Source organism: Monodelphis domestica, chromosome 3 (genome assembly GCF_027887165.1).
Source record: "Monodelphis domestica isolate mMonDom1 chromosome 3, mMonDom1.pri, whole genome shotgun sequence".
Taxonomy (NCBI): Eukaryota; Metazoa; Chordata; class Mammalia; order Didelphimorphia; family Didelphidae; genus Monodelphis; species Monodelphis domestica.
Genome location: NC_077229.1, coordinates 2,961,619 through 2,983,600, shown reverse-complemented (window position 1 = coordinate 2,983,600; position 21,982 = coordinate 2,961,619). Strand labels below are relative to the sequence as shown.

Genomic DNA, 21,982 nt, shown 5'->3' with positions numbered 1-21,982 from the left:
ATCCAACCATTCTGGAGGGCAATTTGGAACTATGCCCAAAGGGTGCTAAAAGAATATCTACCCTTTGACCCAGCCATAGCACTGCTGGGTCTGTACCCCAAAGAGATAATGGACACAAAGACTTGTACAAAAATATTCATAGCTGCGCTCTTTGTGGTGGCCCAAAACTGGAAAATGAGGGGATGCCCATCAATTGGGGAATGGCTGAACAAACTGTGGTATATGTTGGTGATGGAGTACTATTGTGCTAAAAGGAATAATAAAGTGGAGAAGTTCCATGGAGACTGGAACAACCTCCAGGAAGTGATGCAGAGCGAGAGGAGCAGAACCAGGAGAACATTGTACACAGAGACTAATACACTGTGGTATAATTGAACGTAATGGACTTCTCCATTAGTGGCGGTGTAATGTCCCTGAACAACTTGCAGGGACCCAGGAGAAAAAAAAAAAAACACCATTCATAAGCAAAGGATAAACTATGGGAGTGGAAACACCGAGAAAAAGCAACTGCCTGAATACAGAGGTTGAGGGGACATGACAGAGGATAGACTCTAAATGAACACTCTAATGCAAATACTATCAACAAAGCAATGGGTTCAAATCAAGAAAACATCTAATGCCCAGTGGACTTACGCGTCGGCTATGGGGGGTGGGGGGGGGAGGAAAAGAAAATGATCTATGTCTTTAACGAATAATGCTTGGAAATGACCAAATAAAATATATTTAAAAAAAAAAAAAAAGAAGTGTTCTAAATCTCTTATCATCAGAGAGATGCAAATCAAAACAACTCTGAGGTATCACCTCACACCTAGCAGATTGGCTAACATAACAGCAAAGGAAAGTAATGAATGCTGGAGGGGATGTGGCAAAGTAGGGACATTAATTCATTGCTGGTGGAGTTGTGAACTGATCCAACCATTCTGGAGGGCAATTTGGAACTATGCCCAAAGGGCGACAAAAGAATATCTACCCTTTGATCCAGCCATAGCACTGCTGGGTCTGTACCCCAAAGAGATAATGGACAAAAAGACTTGTACAAAAATATTCATAGCTGCGCTCTTTGTGGTGGCCAAAAACTGGAAAACGAGGGGATGCCCTTCAATTGGGGAATGGCTGAGCAAATTGTGGTATATGTTGGTGATGGAATACTATTGTGCAAAAAGGAATAATAAAGTGGAGGAGTTCATGGAGACTGGAACAACCTCCAGGAAGTGATGCAGAGCGAGAGGAGCAGAACCAGGAGAACATTGTACACAGAGACTAATACACTGTGGTATAATCGAACGTAATGGACTTCTCCATTAGTGGCGGTGTAATGTCCCTGAACAATTTGCAGGGATCCAGGAGAAAAAAACACTATTCATAAGCAAAGGATAAACTATGGGAGTGGAAACACCGAGGAAAAGCAACTGCCTGAATACAGCGGCTGAGGGGACATGACAGAGGAGAGACTCTAAAAGAACACTCTAATGCAAATATTATCAACATGGAAATGGGTTCAAATCAAGAAAACATCTAATGCCCAGTGGATTTACGCATCGGCTTTGGGGGTGGGGGGGAGGAAAAGAAAATGATCTATGTCTTTAATGAATAATGCTTGGAAATGATCAAATAAAATATATTTTTTTAAAAAAAGTGTTAACTAACTACAAAAGGTGAACTCACCAAAAAAGGTGTTGTTACCAAAAAAGCTATAATCTAGTGAAAGAAACTGTGAACGAAAATGAATTACTAAAGTAAAATGTAATTTATGGTAGTTTTATTTACAATAGAGGGAACATATTAAGGAAGGGGGAGGGGAGAGGAGAGGAGAGGAGAGGAGAGGAGAGGAGAGGAGAGGAGAGGAGAGGAGAGGAGAGGAGAGGAGAGGAGAGGAGAGGAGAGGAGAGGAGAGGAGAGGAGAGGAGAGGGAGAGGGAGAGGGAGAGGGAGAGGGAGAGGGAGAGGGGGAGAGAGAGAGAGAGAGAGGGAGAGAGAGAGAGAGAGAGAGAGAGAGAGAGAGAGAGAGAGAGAGAGAGAGAGAGAGAGAGAGAGCAGAAAATTAAAATGAGTCCAACCACAATTAAAATTTAAGACCACTGACGTCCTGTCATTACATACTTCCTATAGATAAGGGATATTAGGCAGTGGGGTTGCTGATCCTGCTCTTTACTTCCTGTTGGAGACTATGGTGGTAAGAGGGGATTTTGTACAGGCTGATTAGCTATGATCACGTGGTTTTTTATTTCGTTACATGTTTATTCCTTTATTTCTAATGATAATTAATAAACTGTCTAAAATATATTTTTATCATGAGATTAATTTTAATTTTTACAATGTTGTCAACCAGAAATTGGAGAATTCTTAATTTTTTTTAAGATAGCCTAGATATATTTTTTAAGTCATGTTTCTCCTGCCATAGCTTTTCAACACCTCCCCAGTCCCCACACCCCCACACCCCCTTGCAAAGGCGGAGAGAAGTCCAAACTCTTTTCAAAGCTGCTGTTCTACTTCTGCTGATTTTCCCCCTAATTTTTGCCAGTTGTCCACTCTACTGGCCTGGTTGATTTAGTTTGACGGACTTAGCTGAGGACTCTTGGAGAAGAAGGGATAAGCTGCTTCTGCTGCCCATCTGCTTGAGTGGCATTCCTCACTGCTACTTCTGGCACTACTGCTGCCAATCCAGCCTCCTGGGTAATCCCAGCAATCCACTTCTAATCTTCCTGATCCTGGTTGCTCCTGATCTTGATCACTCATCTCCCAACCCTTGCTCTAGCCATGGCCCTAGCTCTGGCTGATGGAGCTATTCCTTTTGGTGCTGCTGGTAGCTGACAGAGTGTCTTTGGAACTCACAAACTGGAAGTCCTTGGAGTTGCTATCTTGGCAGCTGGTAAAACCAGGGGTGTACTTTCCTTAGGCAATAATTAGCCTCCTAACTCCCTGTCTGTGTGTCAGGAAAAGCAAGCTGCTTCCTAGCATTTTACTCCATGCGGGATGGGGAAGGAAGGTTACTCTTCCAAAGAGGAAGTAAAATTGCAAGCACTGTACACTCTATGAAAGAGCAGTACCTTGCCTATTTCAAACAGCTTCCAGTTTTAGGATGATTTTTCTTCCTACCATTTCTTGGAGCATTGGTCCTTTCAATTATCTTCTCTGACATTCAGGAGTGAAATTCATCTCCCTACAACCCTTTGCCATTTGCACCTGCCCATTCTCTAAGATTCATCAAATTTGGGATTCCTCCACACTATATTCAGCAAGGAATTCTCCCTCATTGTGTCAAAAGGAACCTGAACGGATAGGGAAGGAATTTTAGAACCTTGAGGTGAAATTTAAAGTCTTTTAAGACACAATTGTTTTATGAAAGTCTCTGTATATTATTGTATTTTGCTGATTGCTTTGAGATTTAATTTTGTTGTTTTTAAGATCATTTATTTATCTGATCAATACTATTCTCTTACACTGAAACATTTTAATCTACTCTGTTTTGGCTATTAGATATACTGTTACCTTTCCTCTATGACTACTAAAGAAAATATTGTAAAAGTCAATAAACAGCCTTTTCCTCCATTTTGCCTTTGTTAATTGTCACATAGATGATGGATAAACTCTATCAACCTGTTTAACAACCTTTGAATAATTTAATGAGCTAAATATCTTTAATTGATTTTAAGGGATTCTCAGAGATGATTTTTAGATTTTATTTCCATAGCTCTGACTGATCAACTTGCCTTCCTCTGAGTTATTTGTAAGAGGTAAAGGGTCAATTTTTTGTAGCTGAAGTGAAGTGCAACTATATCCCCCCACCTCTGTGTAGCAGTCCACCCCTAGCTATGGGCAAGGGAAACAGAGTGTATTGTCTTAGAAGAGAGCATGCTCAGTCTTGAGCATGCTCAGTATTGCATGTGGCTGGGGAAGCCTCTGACCCTTGACCCCAGCTTCCCCCAGGTTAGGCTGGAACACAGGTTTCTTTGTGCTCACCTGGTTAAGAGAAACCACACCTATACCTTGTCATTAACCAATGAGAATCATCCCTATGTACTGTGTATATTTGCATATCAAAGATTATACATAGCCCAGCAAGCTCCGTGTCTCTCTCTCTCTCTCTCTCTCTCTCTCTCTCTCTCTCTCTCTCTCTCTCTCTCTCTCTCTCCCTCCCTCCCTCTCCCTCCCTCCCTCCCTCCCTCCCTCTCTCCCTCCCTCCCTCCCTCTCTATCTCTCCATCTTTAAACCTTCTCTATCTCTCTTTCATCTCTCCGACCTGTGTGGTATTAAATGTGGATCTCTGGACTGGTATAAGCCTTCGGAGTGGTCCTTTGATCAAAGCTTGGCTGTGGCTTATGGATAATTAATAAAGACTCATTCCTGCCACCTCATATCTCTAATTTGACTCCGTCATCCCCCTCGTGGTATCTAAAACTTCTATCCTGTTTCTATCTTCCTACCTGAAAGCTTCTCTCCCCTCTGAGGAAGCTTTACTCTGCATTTGTAAAAATGTAAATGGATGGGATATATCAGAGTCTCATACCAGAGGAACTGGGAAGTTGTTCCTAGGGTGTCGTACCCCTGGATGGCTCCCAAGATGGAGCATCTCATTTGTAAGTCTTCAACTCACTCTACACTTCCACCACAATGATCCAGATTCCTGGTGATGTTTTTAGACCCAACATGAACAGTACAGAGTTTTGTTTCTTCTCTACACTCCCCTACCACATTTTGTAATGATGGCAGTAATAGCTTAAATACACACACACACACACACACACACACACACACACACACACACACACACACACTCACACACATATATAAGCCAACATTGAAAGATTTCCTACACCTGAAAAACTTGTGACAAGTATCCATTAGCTTCTAAGGTTTTTTTTTTTTTTAATGTCATACAGCAGATATGCGAATCCTAATGATAGTGGGTTTGTTTGCTATTGTAATTAACTGGGTTATTGTGAATTATGGGGACTTTGGTACTTCTTGAATGTGCATTACCTGTTGTAATACTGTTCTTTATAAAAACTATTACTTTGTGAAAATCATTTGCACTCACACAGTGGATCATGGCCAAGCTTGAAAAGGAAATGGTTATCGTTTTTGGTAAGGAACCTTTGTATATTCTATCTTTTCTTAACTGACATAGTGAGTCAATGATTATAAGTTATATATTTTTTATTTTTAAAACTTTCTTATTGTTGTTGTGTCTGATTCCCGGAGAAGGTAATAGAAAAAGAGCCTTGTTAAAGTGCATAGTGCCTATCGAGCACAGTCAAAGAGACGATTCCAGTGGAAATGAAGTAATTTGGAGCCAAGACAAGAAGACTTGTTTGGGGTTCAAGGTTGTGGCTGTTTTGAAATATGTCAAAGGTAGGTAGGTCTTCCTTGTCCCACATTCTACAAAGTATCTCAATTTTGCTCCTACCCAAATCCCATGAATCTAGTCCCCCTTTTCTGTCTTTCATACTGTGTAAAACATACTGTAGTGCTGGCTACTGATTGGGTAAGTGCATACTTGCATAAGTCATTTTAATTAGGCCCTGATTCAAGAGTGAGCTAGCTATAGGTTTATTTCCTTTAGTTGAGAACTTTTACACATAAGACTTTGATATTTTGTATTTCATTCACAAGTCATTTTTTCTCTTTTGTTTTGGATTTTTTAAATGTTTTTGATGTCTCTTGTGTGGAAGAGGCATAAAAAAAAAAAGATAACTTCAAGATTGAAACCCAAGAGTAAAGGACCTCAGCTGTCAATCAAGGTGAACATCCCAAACAGAATATTCCCAGGGAAGGCAGTTGGAGCCTGGCCAGAGGAGATGAACTGAAAGACTTCTTCTCTGGAGGGATGGGGGTGTTCTGACCAAGGGGAAGACTGGCTTTTTCCTGACCTAGGTAGAGAGAGACCTTTGTGGCCTTTGACAGTCTGGATGTGAATGACTCAAGGAGAGATTATCTGGCTGGTTTAAAGAAGAAATAAAGAAAAATACTTGTGCTCCACACTCTCTAATTGTCCCTATGATACAGTTGGGACAGGACTGACATTCCCAAAACCCCCCTAATTCTCCTTATAGATTAAGGACATCCCTATCCCTTTTACCTCAATCCCCATCCTGTTGTTCCCAATAAACCCCCTTACATGAGAAAGGAAAAGAATGGGTTTTTCCTCATAAATCTCACAGTCCACTGGGGGGGGGGGGGGGGGGGGAGGGGCAAAGCCAAAGGCTTCAAGAAGAGGGTGGTTAAGGGAGGGGAAGGGAGGAGGATAGGAAATATCTTGATCTATTAGCCATTAATAGTGATCAATAGGCAATCACAGAGTACCCTCTAATAGTATCTCTCTATCTCTCAGAAGTACCACTATCTCCATTACAACTAGGCACCCTCGTTTCCCCTAGTATCTCTCTAGTCAGCCAGAGTATCCCATTTACCACATCCAGAAATATTCCTCACAAATTCTTTTTTTCTAATACACTTGCTAGTTGATTCATTCACCTCGTAACTCAGCCCTGCATCGCTAAGTGATTCCTGTGTTTTTCAACATCCTCCTCAAGAGGAATGTATTATTATTCTGAAATGCAAAGTTTAAATCCTTTCAGAGAAATTTCAGGATAAGAAACATGCTACTTCTTTGAATCACTGATTATTTAAAACAGAAATACTGCACAGGACCTTAAATTCTGTTTGCCTCAGTTTCCTCAACTGTGCAAAGAGGAGAATAAGAACATTTACTTCAGTGTTATTACGCAGATGGCTGAAAGCAGATTTATAGGAGAACATGAAGCACTCCAGTCTGTCTGTATCCCATTCTTTTCCACTGAGCTGGATGCATTTGAGACAAGCCCAGAATGTCTCCCTCAGGACATCCCTAAGCCTAGTTGCACAGAAAACTTCCAGGCCTTCCAGAAACTCGACCCTTTCTCTCCAGCCTGTCCAACAATGGAAGGACTAGACCAGTGAGGAATTCTACTGAACAGAGAAGGATTGTACCCAGCTGCTGGCTCTGGTACAAACAGCTCTGCTCAAGTACACTTGGCGCTTCTCTTTTGAGAAAAAGACTCCATTTCTGTGTGAGGGCCCATCCTGGGCTCACCCCAAACTCCTCAGAATCCCTCTGGTCAGGGAGCTCAGCAGCAGCAGACCAGTGAGGGGGGTCATACCCTGGAGTGGATAAAAAACCTACAGGGGAGCTCTTTGGGGGCCTCCCCAGCTGCCTCCTTCTTGCTGTCACAGATTAAGGACTCTCACCATTTCTACAACAGGCTCCACTGGCATATAATGACCTCCAGCCCCTTCCTCTCCCCTCATACCTTACTCTGACCCAGGGACACTGGACTCCTGGATGATCCTTGGTCAAGATCTTCCATGATCTGATCTGGGCCTTTCCAGGGACTGTCTGTATTCCTGCAGGGAAGGTTCTCCCTCCTGCCTCTGGCCTGTGAATCTTAGAAATTCTCAGACCCTACTTCAGAACACTTGGTTAAGACCATTCCCCATTTTAAACAATGAAGGGACTTAGTCAGGAATGTGAGAACTCTACTCCACCCATTCTTAAGCATACATTAGGGGAAGATAAAGTTGTAAACTCTTTACTGAAAGATGAAAAAGTACTTAACTCATACTTATAGTAAAGCAAAAGCCTTAAGCTAAGTCTATTTTTGGAAGGTGCTAAGTACCTATGAAGGTCAGGCAACTTGCAAACTTGCAAGGGACAAGCTTAACAAAAGAGGTGTGAGGTTTTAGTCTACTCATGTGTGAATTACTCAAAAGTTTAGTCTACTCAGGTGTGAATTAAGAATGGTCTGTCCTTTGGAAAATTTCTACAGTGATTGGTAAATGGGAGAACTTAGCGGGGGTGACATAGGAGAAAATTCTCTTTAAAAGGAGGCCAGAAGCTGAGAGAAGGGAACTCTCTCTGAAGAGGTCAATTTGCCAAAGCTGAATTGGAGGGCTCGATGGTTGAACTTAGTTGAGCTGCGGACCTGAACTGGTGGGTCTTTCTAAACACTAAAATCTTGCTTGGGACAAATCTTGTGGTGAGTGGATTAAAGACTGACTGACCTCTCTCTTAAGGCTTAAGCCTAGGCTGGCCTAGCCCTTTTCTCATTCTTTCCTTTTACTCTCTCTCTCCTTTTCATTAATTCCTTAATTTGTATAATTAAAATCTTCATAAAAACCTAGCTGACTTGGGAATATTTAATAATTGGGCATTTTCCCATGGAGACCACTGTATTTTTTATTTGAAACCATATTTCCGCAGTCACAGTTTATGCCTCCACTCTTTTAACTGTTACAGGCCTGGGAACTTCTTTGAGCGAAATCCTCCCCTCAGGAACTAATGATCTCAGCAGACCTGAGAGCTTCCCTCCCACAATGCCTGCCTCCATCCAGCCCACATAGAGTTTATTTGGAAACGGCTGCTGAGGGGTCTCCTGGGTCAGACTGGAGAGGCCTGGAGGGTAGCCGATGGCTTCTCCCTTCCTTTGGGCTGAGCTATGCCAGGCGCAAACCAAGATGTTCATCCACACTGGCTGACTTGGACTAAGAAGTGGGAGAGAGGAAGGAGCTGGAGAGACCCTCGAAGACTGGAGGACTTCAGGCAGAAATCAGTGAGCAGCACCAGAGGACAATGACTTCCCTAAGGACGGCACAGACCAGGGGACACCCTCAGGCTCAGCTCTAGGTCAGACTCAGGAGGGAACAGGTTAAAAGCAGCAGAGGAAGAGGGTGTGAGTATCACCAGGCAAACAGAGAGAGCAAAGACACAATATCTAGACAGGGAAGAAGGAGTTGATGGTCCTCCTAAGCTCTCACTTGTGCCCAGGGAGAAGTTTGATATGGGAGGCAGCACCTGGAGGGAGCTCTTGGGGTCTGAGCTGCCCAAGGGCCAAGGAATCCCTCTGAAAGTGGAGAAGAGAGCCAGGAAGGGCTGTTCCTCCTGCCTGGGATGTGGGGACAGAAATGACCTAGGAAGGAGGCAGCAGCTTCCCCGCCCTCTTGGTCAGAATCAAGGAAGGGCCTCCCTGGCTGAGGGGGCTCCATCTGGGGCTGGAATGCACTTACCTGGGCTGGGAGTCTGTCCCTCTCCAAGGCCATCCCTGGCACTTCAGGCTCCCTGTAGAGGCAGTAACTTAGCCCCAGTGAGTCCCTCTGGTGAAGCTCCTCCATCTTTTCCAGGCCTCGTTGCTGTAAGGGTTAAATGAGGAGGTTTTTTCTTTTAATTTTCTTTATTTGAATTAATTTATTTAGCTTAGAACATTTTTCCTAGGTTACAATCATCACATTATTTCCCTCCCTCCCTTCTACCAACCCTTCTGGCAGACGTCTAGCAATTACACTGGGTATTACAGGTGACCTTGATCAGAACCTTTTTCCATGTTGATGTTTGCACTAGTATGTTCATTTAGTCTCCATCCCCAGCCATATCCCCTTAACCCATGTAATCAAGCAGTTGGTTTTCTTCAGTGCTTTTACTCCCACAGTGTTTTCTCTGAATGTGGATAGTGGTTTTTCTCATAGGTTTTTTTCTCAAAGTTGTTCAAGATCAAGGCATTGCTACCAATGGAGAAGCCCACTACATTCGATTGTACCACAGTGTATCAGTCTGTGTACAATGTTTTCCTGGTTCTGCTCCTTTCGCTCTGCATCACTTCCTGGACGTTGTTCCAGTCTCCATGGAATTCCTCCACTTTATTATTCCTTTTAGCACAATAGTATTCCATCACCAACAGATATCACAATTTATTCAGCCATTCCCCAATTGATGGGTATCCCCTCGTTTTCCAGTTTTTGGCCACCACAAAGAGTGCTGCTATGAATATTCTTGTACAAGTTTTTTTCCTTATGATCTCTTTGGGGTACAAACCCAGCAGTGCTATGGCTGGATCAAAGGGCAGACACTCTTTTATCGCCCTTTGGGCATAGTTACAAATTTCCCTCCAGAATGATTGGATCAATTCACAGCTCCACCAGCAATGCATTAATGTCCCCACTTTGCCACAATCCCTCTAGCATTCATTACATTCCCTTGCTGTCATGTTAGTCAATCTGCTAGGTGTGAGGTGATACCTCAGAGTTGTTTTGATTTGTATCTCTCTGATTATAAGAGAATTATGGCACTTTTCATGTGCTTATTAATAGTCTTGATTTCTTTAACTGAAAATTGCCTATTCATGTCCCTTGCCCATTTATCAATTGGAGAATGGCTTGATTATTTGTACAATTGGTTTAGCCCTTTTTAAATGGGTTATTTAGACCTTTCTCAGAGGTTTTTCTTATGAAGATTGTTTCCCAGTTTGTTACTTCCCTTCGAATTTTGGTTGCATTAGTTTTGTTTGTACAAAAACTTTTTAATTTCATTTAATCAAAATTATTGATTTTTTATTTTGTGTCTCTTTCTATGTCGTGCTTGGTTTTAAAATCTTTTCCTTCCCAAAGGTTCTGACATGTATACTATTTGATGTCACATAATTTATTTACAATTTCCTTCTTCATGTTCAAATCATTCACCCATACTGAGTTTGTTGTAGGGTGTGAGATTTGATCCAAACCTAATGTCTCCCACACTGTCTTCCAATTTTCCCAGCAGTTTTTATCAAATAGTGGATTTTTGTCACAAAAGCTGGGAATGAATAGGCAATTTTCAATTAAGGAAATCAAAGTATTAATAAGCACATGAAAAAAGTGCTCTAAAAAAGACTTGTACAAGAACATTCATAGCTGCAGTCTTTGTGGTGGTTAAAATTGGAAAATGAACTTCCGGGTAATCATGGCTGCAATCTAGACGCCACACGCTTCCTCTCCCCGGCACCGAACGAAATAGACTACATCAAAGGAGCATAAAAATCACCTTTGGAGGAACAGAAGGACTCCCCAGTACCCCACAGAGGAGAAGGTACGTGGGGCTTGAACATTTCCACACTATAATAAGGAGGAAAAGCTTGCACAGAAACGTGAACTGGGCTGCCCTTCCCCCCCGACTTCCCCCACCAAACCAGAGTGAGCTACCTGAGCGCTCACCGGGACAGCAAGTGAGTGGGGAACGTCTCTGCAGGGGGGGGGGGGGGCAGTCCAGGGTCCTTGGGATCTGGGGACTGCCAGGAAAAAACGTCTCAGGACGGTTTCCCGGGAGAACCCGGCACTGAGCACAGGGGTCAGCGGAGCTGTACTTGGGGTGGTTGCGCTGAACATCTCGGCGGAGCTAAACACCAGGGGCGGACCTCACGCTGATTATCTGAGTGGAGCTGAACACCTGGGCAGTGTGGCTGTGATCAGGGACCCAGCGCTCTAAGAAACCTTGGAGACTGGGAAGAACTAGTCTGAGGCAACCTAAATTCACAGAAAAACCGCCCACATCACCCAGACCCCAGACCAAAAAGGAAAGGGGAATAAAACCACCAAAGGGATGGCTCACATGGAACAAAATCAAGCCTCCAGGAAGAAAGGGAAAAAGGTGACTATTGAAAACTTTTATGGTGGAAGTACCCAAGGAAAAGAAGAGAATGAGGAGGAAATCCAAAAAAAAAAATCAGAACATACCTCCCAAAATGGAAACTATCAACAAGCTCTGGAAGATCTGAAACTGGAGCTTACCCAAAAGATGGAAACATGGAAAGAAAAATGGGAGAAAGAGATCAGCAGTCTGACAGATAAGACTGTTCAATTGGAAAAAGAGCTCGAAGCATCCAATAGAAGGGCAGACAAAGCTGAAAAGCAAAACCAGTCCCTAAGGACCAGAATTAAGCAACTTGAAGAAAGTGAGACCATAAAACAGCAAGAATCAATAAAGCAAACCCCAAAAATTAATGAATTAGAAGAAAATATAAAATATCTCACTGAGAAGGTCACCGATCTCGAAAACAGAGGGAGAAGAGACAAACTCCGAATTATTGGTCTCCCAGAAAAACCAGAGATAAACAATAAACTCGATGTTATTCTACAGGAGATTATAAAAGAAAATTGCCCCCACGTTCTGGAGCAAGGGGGCAAAATAGAAATAGAAAGGATTCATAGAACACCTTCTATACTAAATCCCCAAAAGACAACCCCTAGGAATGTAATTGCCAAATTCAAGAGCTTCCAAGAAAAGGAGAAAATCCTACAAGAAGCCAAGAAGAGGAGCTTCAGATATAAGGGGGCTCCCATAAGGATCACACACGACTTAGCGGCTAACACACTAAGAGACCGCAAAGCATGGAACACGATATTTAGAAAGGCAAGAGACCTGGGTCTCCAACAACTACCCTGCAAAACTGATTATATACTTCCAGGGGAAAGTATGGGCATTCAACAAAATAGAAGATTTCCAAGCATTTGCTACGAAAAGACCAGAGCTCTGTGGAAAGTTCGATATCCAAGCACAGAAAGCAAGAGAAACACGAAAAGATAAATATGAAAGAAAGGGAAAAGGAGATAAATCTTATCTTTTTCTTTAAGTCAAACTCTCTTCTATAAGGACTACATTTACATCAAATTATATATATTAATATTGGGGAAAATGTTTTGTGTAACTCTCAAAAATTGTAGCATCATAAGAATAGTTAGAAGAAACATGCATAGGGAAAGATTGGGGCATTAAGAAGATTTGGGGAAAGTGGGGGAAAAGAAGGGAAAAGGGAGGGGGGAACCGTGAATAATACTAAGATTTACTTCAAGAAATAGGGGGGACTTAATAGAATAATCTTTCCCATATAAAGATACACATGGGAAGGGGAGGGGAAGAACTCTCATATGAGAAGGAGAGGAAGAGAGCGTGAAGTGGAACTACTTAAACCTTACTCTCAGTGAAATTAAATCTGAGAGGGAAGAACATCTAAATCCAGTGGGATCCTGAATTCTATCTTATCCATTAGGGCAAGAAAGAAAGGAAAATTAAGGGGGGGGGAGCATAAAAAGGGAGGGAAGAGGAGGGGGGAGGGGAAGGGAGCACAAAAAGGGAGGGGCTAGAAAGGGAAGCATCTCAAGGGAGGGGACTAGGGGGACTGACCTAAAGAAAATCACTGGTTCAAAAGGAGATAGCTAAAGAAGAAAGGTCAGAACTAGGGGAAGGTATCAAAATGCCAGCGAATCCAGAAATGACAATCATAACTTTGAACGTGAATGGGATAAACTCACCCATAAAACGTAGACAAATAAGAAATTGGATTTGAACCCAAAACCCTACCATTTGTTGTCTTCAAGAAACACATATGAGGCGGGTTGACACCCACAAGGTCAGAATTAAAGGATGGAGTAAGACCTTTTCCGCCTCAACTGATAGAAAGAAGGCAGGAGTTGCAATCATATCTGACAAAGCCAAAGCACAAATAGACCTGATCAAAAGGGATAGGGAAGGTAAATATATTCTGTTAAAAGGGACTCTAGACAACGAGGAAATATCACTAATCAACATGTATGCACCAAATAATATAGCACCCAAATTTTTAATAGAGAAACTAGGAGAATTGAAGGAGGATATAGACAGTAAAACCATATTAGTGGGAGACTTGAACCAACCACTATCAAATTTAGATAAATCAAACCAAAAACTAAACAAGAAAGAGGTAAAAGAGGTGAATCAAATTTTAGAAAAATTAGAGTTAATAGAAATATGGAGAAAAATAAATAGGGACAAAAAGGAATACACCTTCTTTTCAGCACCACATGGCACATTCACAAAAATTGACCATACACTAGGTCACAGAAACATAGCACTCAAATGCAGAAAAGCAGAAATAATAAATGCAGCCTTCTCAGATCACAAGGCAATAAAAATATTGATCGGTAAGGGTACATGGAGAGCCAAATCAAAAATTGATTGAAAATTAAATAATATGATACTCCAAAATCGGATAGTTTGAGAAGAAATCATAGAAACAATTAATAATTTCATCGAGGAAAATGACAATGGTGAAACATCCTTTCAAACCTTTTGGGATGCAGCCAAAGCGGTAATCAGAGGTAAATTCATATCCCTGAGTGCATATATTAACAAATTAGGGAGGACAGAGATCAAGGAATTGGAAATGCAAATTATAAAACTCGAGAACGAACAAATTAAAAACCCCCAGAAGAAAACCAAACTAGAGATCCTAAAAATTAAGGGAGAAATTAATAAAATCGAAAGTGACAGAACTATTGACCTAATAAATAAGACTAGAAGCTGGTACTTTGAAAAAACAGACAAAATAGACAAAGTACGGGTTAATCTAATTAAAAAAAGGAAAGAAGAAAGGCAAATTAACAGCATCAAGGATGAAAAGGGGGATCTCACCTCCAATGAAAAGAAAATTAAGGCAATCATTAAAAACTACTTTGCCCAACTATATGGCAATAAATATACCAACCTAGGTGATATGGATTGCCTAGACTAACAGAAGAAGAAATAGATTTCTTAGGCTTTAAAACCAAGCAAGACATAGAAAGAATCACAAAATGTAAAATAAATAATTTTGACTACATCAAACTAAAAAGCTTTTGTACAAACAAAGCCAATGTAACTAAAATCAGAAGGGAAACAACAAATTGGGAAAAAATCTTCATAGAAACCTCTGACAAAGGTTTAATTACTCATATTTATAAAGAGCTAAATCAATTGTACAAAAAATCAAGCCATTCTCCAATTGATAAATGGGCAAGGGACATGGATAGGCAGTTCTCAGATAAAGAAATCAAAACTATTAACAAGCACATGAAGAAGTGTTCTAAATCTCTTATCATCAGAGAGATGCAAATCAAAACAACTCTGAGGTATCACCTCACACCTAGCAGATTGGCTAACATAAGAGCAAAGGAAAGTAATGAATGCTGGAGGGGATGTGGCAAAGTAGGGACATTAATTCATTGCTGGTGGAGTTGTGAACTGATCCAACCATTCTGGAGGGCAATTTGGAACTATGCCCAAAGGGCAACAAAAGAATATCTACCCTTTGATCCAGCCACAGCACTGCTGGGTCTGTACCCCAAAGAGATAATGGACAAAAAGACTTGTACAAAAATATTCATAGCTGCGCTCTTTGTGGTGGCCAAAAACTGGAAAACGAGGGGATGCCCATCAATTGGGGAATGGCTGAGCAAATTGTGGTATATGTTGGTGATGGAATACTATTGTGCAAAAAGGAATAATAAAGTGGAGGAGTTCATGGAGACTGGAACAACCTCCAGGAAGTGATGCAGAGCGAGAGGAGCAGAACCAGGAGAACATTGTACACAGAGACTAATACACTGTGGTATAATCGAACGTAATGGACTTCTCCATTAGTGGCGGTGTAATCTCCCTGAACAATTTGAAGGGATCTAGGAGAAAAAAACATTATTCATGAGCAAAGGATAAACTATGGGAGTGGAAACACCGAGGAAAAGCAACTGCTTGAATACAGCGGCTGAGGGGACATGACAGAGGAGACACTCTAAATGAACACTCTAATGCAAATATTATCAACATGGCAATGGGTTCAAATCAAGAAAACATGTAATGCCCAGTGGATTTGCGCGTCGGCTATGGGGGTGGGAGGGGTGGGGTGGAGGAAAAGAAAATGATCTATGTCTTTAATGAATAATGCTTGGAAATGATCAAATAAAATATAACTTAAAAAAAAAAAGAAATAGATTTCTTAAATAATCCCATATCAGAAAAAGAAATCTAACAGGCCATCAAAGAACTTCCTAAGAAAAAATCCCCAGGGCCTGACGGATTCACCAGTGAATTCTATCAAACATTCAAAGAACAGCTAACTCCAATACTATACAAACTATTTGACATAATAAGCAAAGAGGGAGTTCTACCAAACTCCTTTTATGACACAAACATGGTACTGATTCCAAAACCAGGCAGGCCAAAAACAGAGAAAGAAAATTATAGACCAATATCCCTAATGAATATAGATGCAAAAATCTTAAATAGGATACTAGCAAAAAGACTCCAGCAAGTCATCACAAGGGTCATCCACCATGATCAAGTAGGATTTATACCAGGGATGCAGGGCTGGTTCAATATTAGGAAAACTATCCACATAATTGACCACATCAACAAGCAAACCAACAAGAACCACATGATTATCTCAATAGATGCAGAAAAAGCCTTTGATAAAATACAACACCCATTCCTAATAAAAACACTAGAAAGCATAGGAATAAAAGGGTCATTCCTAAAAATAATAAACAGTATATATCTAAAACCATCAACTAATATCATCTGCAATGGGGATAAACTAAATCCATTCCCATTAAGATCAGGAGTGAAACAAGGATGCCCATTATCACTTCTATTATTTGACATTGTATTAGAAACACTAGCAGTAGCAATTAAAGAAGAAAAAGAAATTGAAGGCATTAAAATAGGCAAGTAGGAGACCAAATTATCGCTCTTTGCAGATAACATGATGGTCTACTTAAAGAATCCTAGAGATTCAACCAAAAAGCTAATCGAAATAATCAACAACTTTAGCAAAGTTGCAGGATACAAAATAAACCCACATAAGTCATCAGCATTTCTATATAATTCCAACACAGCTCAGCAGCAAGAACTAGAAAGAGAAATCCCATTCAAAATTATCTTAGACAAAATAAAATACTTGGGAATCTATCTCCCGAGACAAACAAAGGATCTATATGAACACAACTACAAAACACTTTCCACACAACTAAAACTAGACTTGAACAATTGGAAGAACATTAACTGTTCATGGGTAGGACGAGCCAATATAATAAAAATGACCATCCTACCCAAACTCATCTATCTATTTAGAGCCATACCCATGGAACTTCCAAAAATTTTTATTACTGATTTAGAAAAAACTATAACAACGTTCATTTGGAAGAACAAAAGATCAAGGATATCCAGGGAAACAATGAAAAAAAAAATACAAAGGAAGGGGGACTTGCAGTCCCAGACCTCAGACTATATTATAAAGCAGTGGTCATCAAAACAATTTGGTACAGGCTAAGAGAAAGAAAGGAGGATCAGTGGAATAGATTGGGGGCAAGCAACCTCAGCAAGACAGTATATGACAAACCCAAAGATCCCAGTTTTTGGGACAAAAATCAACTATTTCATAAAAATTGCTGGGAAAACTGGAGGACAGTGTGGGAAAGATTAGGTTTAGATCAACACCTCATACCCTACACCAAGATAAATTCAGAATGGGTGAATGACTTGAACATAAAGAAGGAAATTAGGTGAACACAGAATAGTATACATGTCAGACCTTTGGGAAGGGAAAGACTTCAAAACCAAGCAAGAATTAGAAAGAGTTACAAAATGCAAAATAAATAATCTGGAATACATCAAATTAAAAAAGTTTTTGTACAAACAAAACCAATGTAACCAAAATCAGAAGGGTAGCAACAAATTGGGAAACAATCTTCATAAAAACCTCTGACAAAGGTTTAATTACTCAAATTTACAAAGAACTAAATCAATTGTACAAAAAATCAAGCCATTCTCCAATTGACAAATGGGCAAAGGACATACACAGCCAGTTCTCAGCCAAAGAAATCAAAACTATTAATAAGCACATGAAAAAGTGCTCTACATCTCTTATAATAAGAGATGCAAATCAAAACAACTCTGAGGTATCACTTCACACCCAGTAGATTGGTCAACATGATAGCAAAGGAAAGTAGTGAATGCTGGAGGGGATGTGGCAAAATCCGGACATTAATGCATTGCTGGTGGAGTTGTGAATTGATCCAACCATTCTGGAGGGCAATTTCGAACTATGCCCAAAAGGTGATAAAAGACTGTCTGCCCTTTGATCCAGCCATAGCACTGCTGGGTTTGTACCCCAAAGAGATAATAAGGAAAAAGACTTGTACAAGAATATTCAAAGCTGCGCTCTTTGTGGTGGCCAAAAATTGGAAAACGAGGGGATGCCCTTCAATTGGGGAATGGCTGAACAAACTGTGGTATATGTTGGTGATGGAATACTATTGTGCTAAAAGGAATAATAAAGTGGAGGAATTCCATGGAGACTGGAACAACCTCCAGGAAGTGATGCAGAGCTAAAGCAACAGAACGAAGAAACATTGTACATAGAGACTGATACACTGTGGTACAATCGAAGGTGATGGACTTCTCCATTAGTGTCAATGCAATGTCCCTGATCAATCTGCAGGGAGCTAAAAAATACTATCCACAAGCAGAGGATAAACTGTGGGAGTAAAAACACCGATGAAAAGCAACTGCTTGACTACAGGGGTTATGGGGATATGACTGAGGAGAGACTCTAAATGAACACTCTAATGCAAATACCAACAACAGGGAAATGGGTTTGAGTCAAGAACACATGTGATAACCAGTGGAATTGTGCATTGGCTATGGGAGAGGGAAAGGTGGTGGGAGGGGGGGAGGGGAGGAAAAGAAAATGATCTTTGTTTCCAGTGAATAATGTTTGGAAATGACCAAATAAAATAATGTTTAAAATTTAAAAAAAATAAATAAAGTTATTCCTGCACAAAAAAAAAATTTGGAAAATGAGGGGATGCCCTTCCATTGGGGAATGGCTGAACAAACTGTGGTATATGTTGGTGATGGAATACTATTGTGCTCAAAGGAATAATAAAGTGGAGGGATTCCATGGAGACAGGAACAACCTCCAGGAATTGATGCAGAGTGAGAGGAGCAGAACCAGGAGAACATTGTACACAGAGACTAATACACTGTGGTATAATCGAACGTAATGGACTTTTCCATCAGTGGCGGTGTAATGTCCCTGAACAAACTGCAGGGATCTACAAGAAAGAACACTATCCAGTCAGAGGAAGAACTGTGGGAGTAGAAACACGGAAGAAAAACAACTGCTTGATTACATGGGTTGAGGGGATATGGCTGGGGATGGAGACTCAGAAGGAACATCCTAGTGCAAACACCAACAATATGGAAATGGATTCTGATCAAGGACACATGTAATACCCAGTAGAAAAGCACGTGGGCTTTGGGAGGAGACAGGAAGTGGAGGGATAGATAGAAAATGATTTTTGTAACCAAGGAATAATATTCAAAATTGACCAAATAAAAGAAGAAATTAAAAAAAAAGAAAAAAAACAATTATTGAGTCTCAACAAGAATCAAGAGTCTGTTAACAGGCTCAGAGTCCAAACCAAACCAAAGACCAGGTTTTTCTTTGGTCTTCTCAGAGTTAAACAATCTATAAAACCACAATAGATAGTCAATAGTGTGTCCCAGGTTGGGAAAGGAAAACCCTGAGCTCCTTCAGCTCTTTCCCTCAGACAGAGAAGCAAAGATGTTCCTCCTCCAGCCCTGACAGAGTCTCAGGGTGTGTCTCTGCCAACTGCCAGACAGAGTAATTGACACAGAAAACCGGTTTGTAACTGTCAAGGCTGAAATTAACCCGCTCTCTCACCTGCTTCAAACTCCGGCTCCTTCTCCAGCAGCCACTTTACTTCTTGTCTCTAAACTAATGAAACAAAACTTATTTTCTAGCATCCTCATTACAGGAAGCAGGATGAAGGCTTGCTGGGGTCTCCTTGGAGGCTGGGGGGGGGGGGGGGATTGGGCTCCAGGCCTTCTGGCACAGCTGAGGCTGGGAATCCCTAAAGGGAACTGGAGCCGGGGAGCCCAAGGCCTGATGGGGACCAGCCCAAGGGCCAGGGGGCCAAAGAAGGGGCCAGGAAAGGGCTTTGGCTCAGGGAGGGTCCCAGGCAGGAAGGCAGAGCTCAGGGATCCTCAGAGGGTTGGGTCTGAGGGTAGCCCAGAGGAAGCTCTAAGCTGGGGGTCAGGACACCTGGGTCAGGGATCCCTGGGCCCCTGCAATGGCCCCTCTCTCCCTCTAGAATGCACCCCAGGGTTGGGATTCCCCCTGAGCCATCCCCCACCAGTCTGGGCAGCAGAGAGCCCCCTCCCCCTCCATGCAGTGCCTCCTTCCCTCCCCCACCATCCAAGGGACCCTCCCCTGCGCTCCCCCAGATTGCCCAGATACAGCCTGAGGAAGGTGGGGGCAGCAGAGAGCTCCTGGGGGAGAGCAGGGCCCCATCGGGGGTACTGAGAGAATGGGAGGCCCACAAGGAGGGGCCTTCTGGGGGTTCTGGGGGAGGTTGAGCCATCTCAGGAGAATCAGAGTGGTTGGGGGGAGGAGAGACATTAGGGAGGGGGAGGGGAACAGGAACAGGGCCCGGATGAGACCAGGAGGCCAAGGTGGGTGGAACCTGACAAGAAACTGGCCCAAAGCCAAAGCCCTGCTCTCAGGGGAGGGGGAGGGGCTGCAGGACAACCGGATCTCTCCCATCCCATAAGTCTTCACGTGCCTACTGGAGGCCCCTTCGGCTGGGGGAAGGGCATGGGGGTCCCTCCCAGGGCTCCCGGGGGCCCAGCCAGTCTCCAGGAGATCCTCCAGCCAGGAAGCCCTTCCGGGGGGCCAGGCCAGGCTCGGGGTTCAAAGACAAAAGGGGGAGCCGCCAAGAGCACAGGAAGGGTCTGAGGCCAAACTGGAACCCAGGCCCTCCCCATGCAGGCCCGGCACCCTCTCCTGCGCTCCCCAGCGGCTCACATACGGCTCCCTTCGCCAGAGGGCAATCCTTGGGGGGTGGGGGGTCCTCCTCCTCACTCCGCCCCCCTTCAGGCAGAGAGTTTTCGGAGAAAAAAAAGACCCCCAAGAGGAAGCCGGAGGTCACAGCCGACCCCTGTCAGACACCAGAGCAGACCCGGGATACATTGTAGCCCACAGAAAATTCGCCCGCCGACCTGCAGGCCTCCCGTCCTTTCCAGCCACAGCCAGCCTCGGCCAGCAGCGGAGTCCTAGGACGAGGGGGGAGGGGAGGGGTTCCAGGAGGTCCAGGAGGTCCGTGTCTGCCCCAGAGGGACTCGTCGAAGGGAGGATTCGAACTCAGTCCTGCTCTCTGCCGCCAGCCCTCCCCCAGGCTCCCCTCCTCTGATCCTTCCCCTCGCGGGCCCCCCTTTCCCGCAGACCCCCGGCACCACGTCGTAATTACCGAGGCTGGAGGCGCGGGACGGATGGAGCTCCACAGCAAGGTATGGAGCCGCGGCGGGAAAAGCTTTGGAAGTACGGAAGGGCGGGGCACGGGGTACCATCGTAACTTCCGGGTTCCGGGAGGCCTCTGCTCCGCCTATTGCAGAGATAGATTGCCCCGCCCAGCTGGCCCTCGTACTCTGCACTCCTCCCCCTTTCTGAGCCCTCCCCATCTCGGTCTTCCGGTCCTCCCCTTCCTCCTTCCGCTTCCACTGGGAGGCTAAACCGCCCGCGCCCCTCCCCCGTGGGTCATGGAGGGCTGGAGCCTGTGCTCGCCGTAACACTGTAGGGCGCTCCGGTCTCCTGGCTTTCCCGGGCCTCCGGTGTCCCCAGTTCCCAGCTCTTCTCTCTCCTAACACAGCTCGGGGCGCTGCGCTTTCCTCGGGGTCTCTGCATTCCCGCTTTGTGGGAGGCAGGAGGGGGGCCCGAGGGCACCGCGCGGGGCATTCTGGGTAGCAGCTCGATCTCCAGGGGGGCTCCGATGGGGACTTTCTCTGGCTCTGCTTCCCGAAGCCAGTCAGGAAGACGCCGGGAGGAGGCCCGAGTGGGGTTCCTGGTCCAGTTCAGCCGGATCCGGGCCTTTTCCATTGTCAGGCTCCCTTTCTATGTAGCCTGTCAAGGAAGCCCCCATCTGCCCAGTCTCGGCCAGTGAGGTCTCTGCAAGACTTCCTGGAGCCTCTCCCAGGCCATCACTTCTGTTAGGGTCCGAGTGGAAGACCACCCAAAGGAGCACAGGGACACAATGCAATTTAGGCAAAGGGAAGTCCTTTATTGCTAGCGCTAGGGGAATCCCAGCAAAAGCGTTCCACCCCCATACAGTCGGGGCAGATGTGATATATGTTCAAGGGTCCGGGTTAGAAACAGGATGTGCTCAGGGGGCCAGACTTGCAGTTTCCATGTGGCCCGACAGAATTTCTGTGCTTAGCGGTTCCGGCTGGTTCTGTGGCAGCTGGGCTTGTTTGGTTCTGGTTCCAGGGGGTGGAGCTCGCTTTGCCCCTCAACATCCCCCACTGGTTGGTCCATAAGGAGAAATCGTTCTCA

At 43.6% G+C, this 21,982-nt stretch overlaps 1 protein-coding gene across 1 annotated transcript in view; it reads right to left on the bottom strand.

The window, feature by feature from the left end:
• Positions 1-21,098, bottom strand: part of LOC100617437 (zinc finger protein 350-like) — a 41,590-nt gene extending 20,492 nt beyond the window's left edge. Inside the window, exons 1-3 of the mRNA XM_056820263.1 lie at positions 20,904-21,098; positions 19,319-19,372; positions 9,042-9,164 (exon numbers count right to left, since the gene is read on the bottom strand). Coding sequence (XP_056676241.1) covers positions 9,042-9,146 — 105 coding nt within the window. The 5' untranslated portion in view covers positions 9,147-9,164; positions 19,319-19,372; positions 20,904-21,098. The remainder of the gene's footprint in view (positions 1-9,041; positions 9,165-19,318; positions 19,373-20,903) is intronic.
• Between the last annotated feature and the right edge of the window lie 884 nt (positions 21,099-21,982).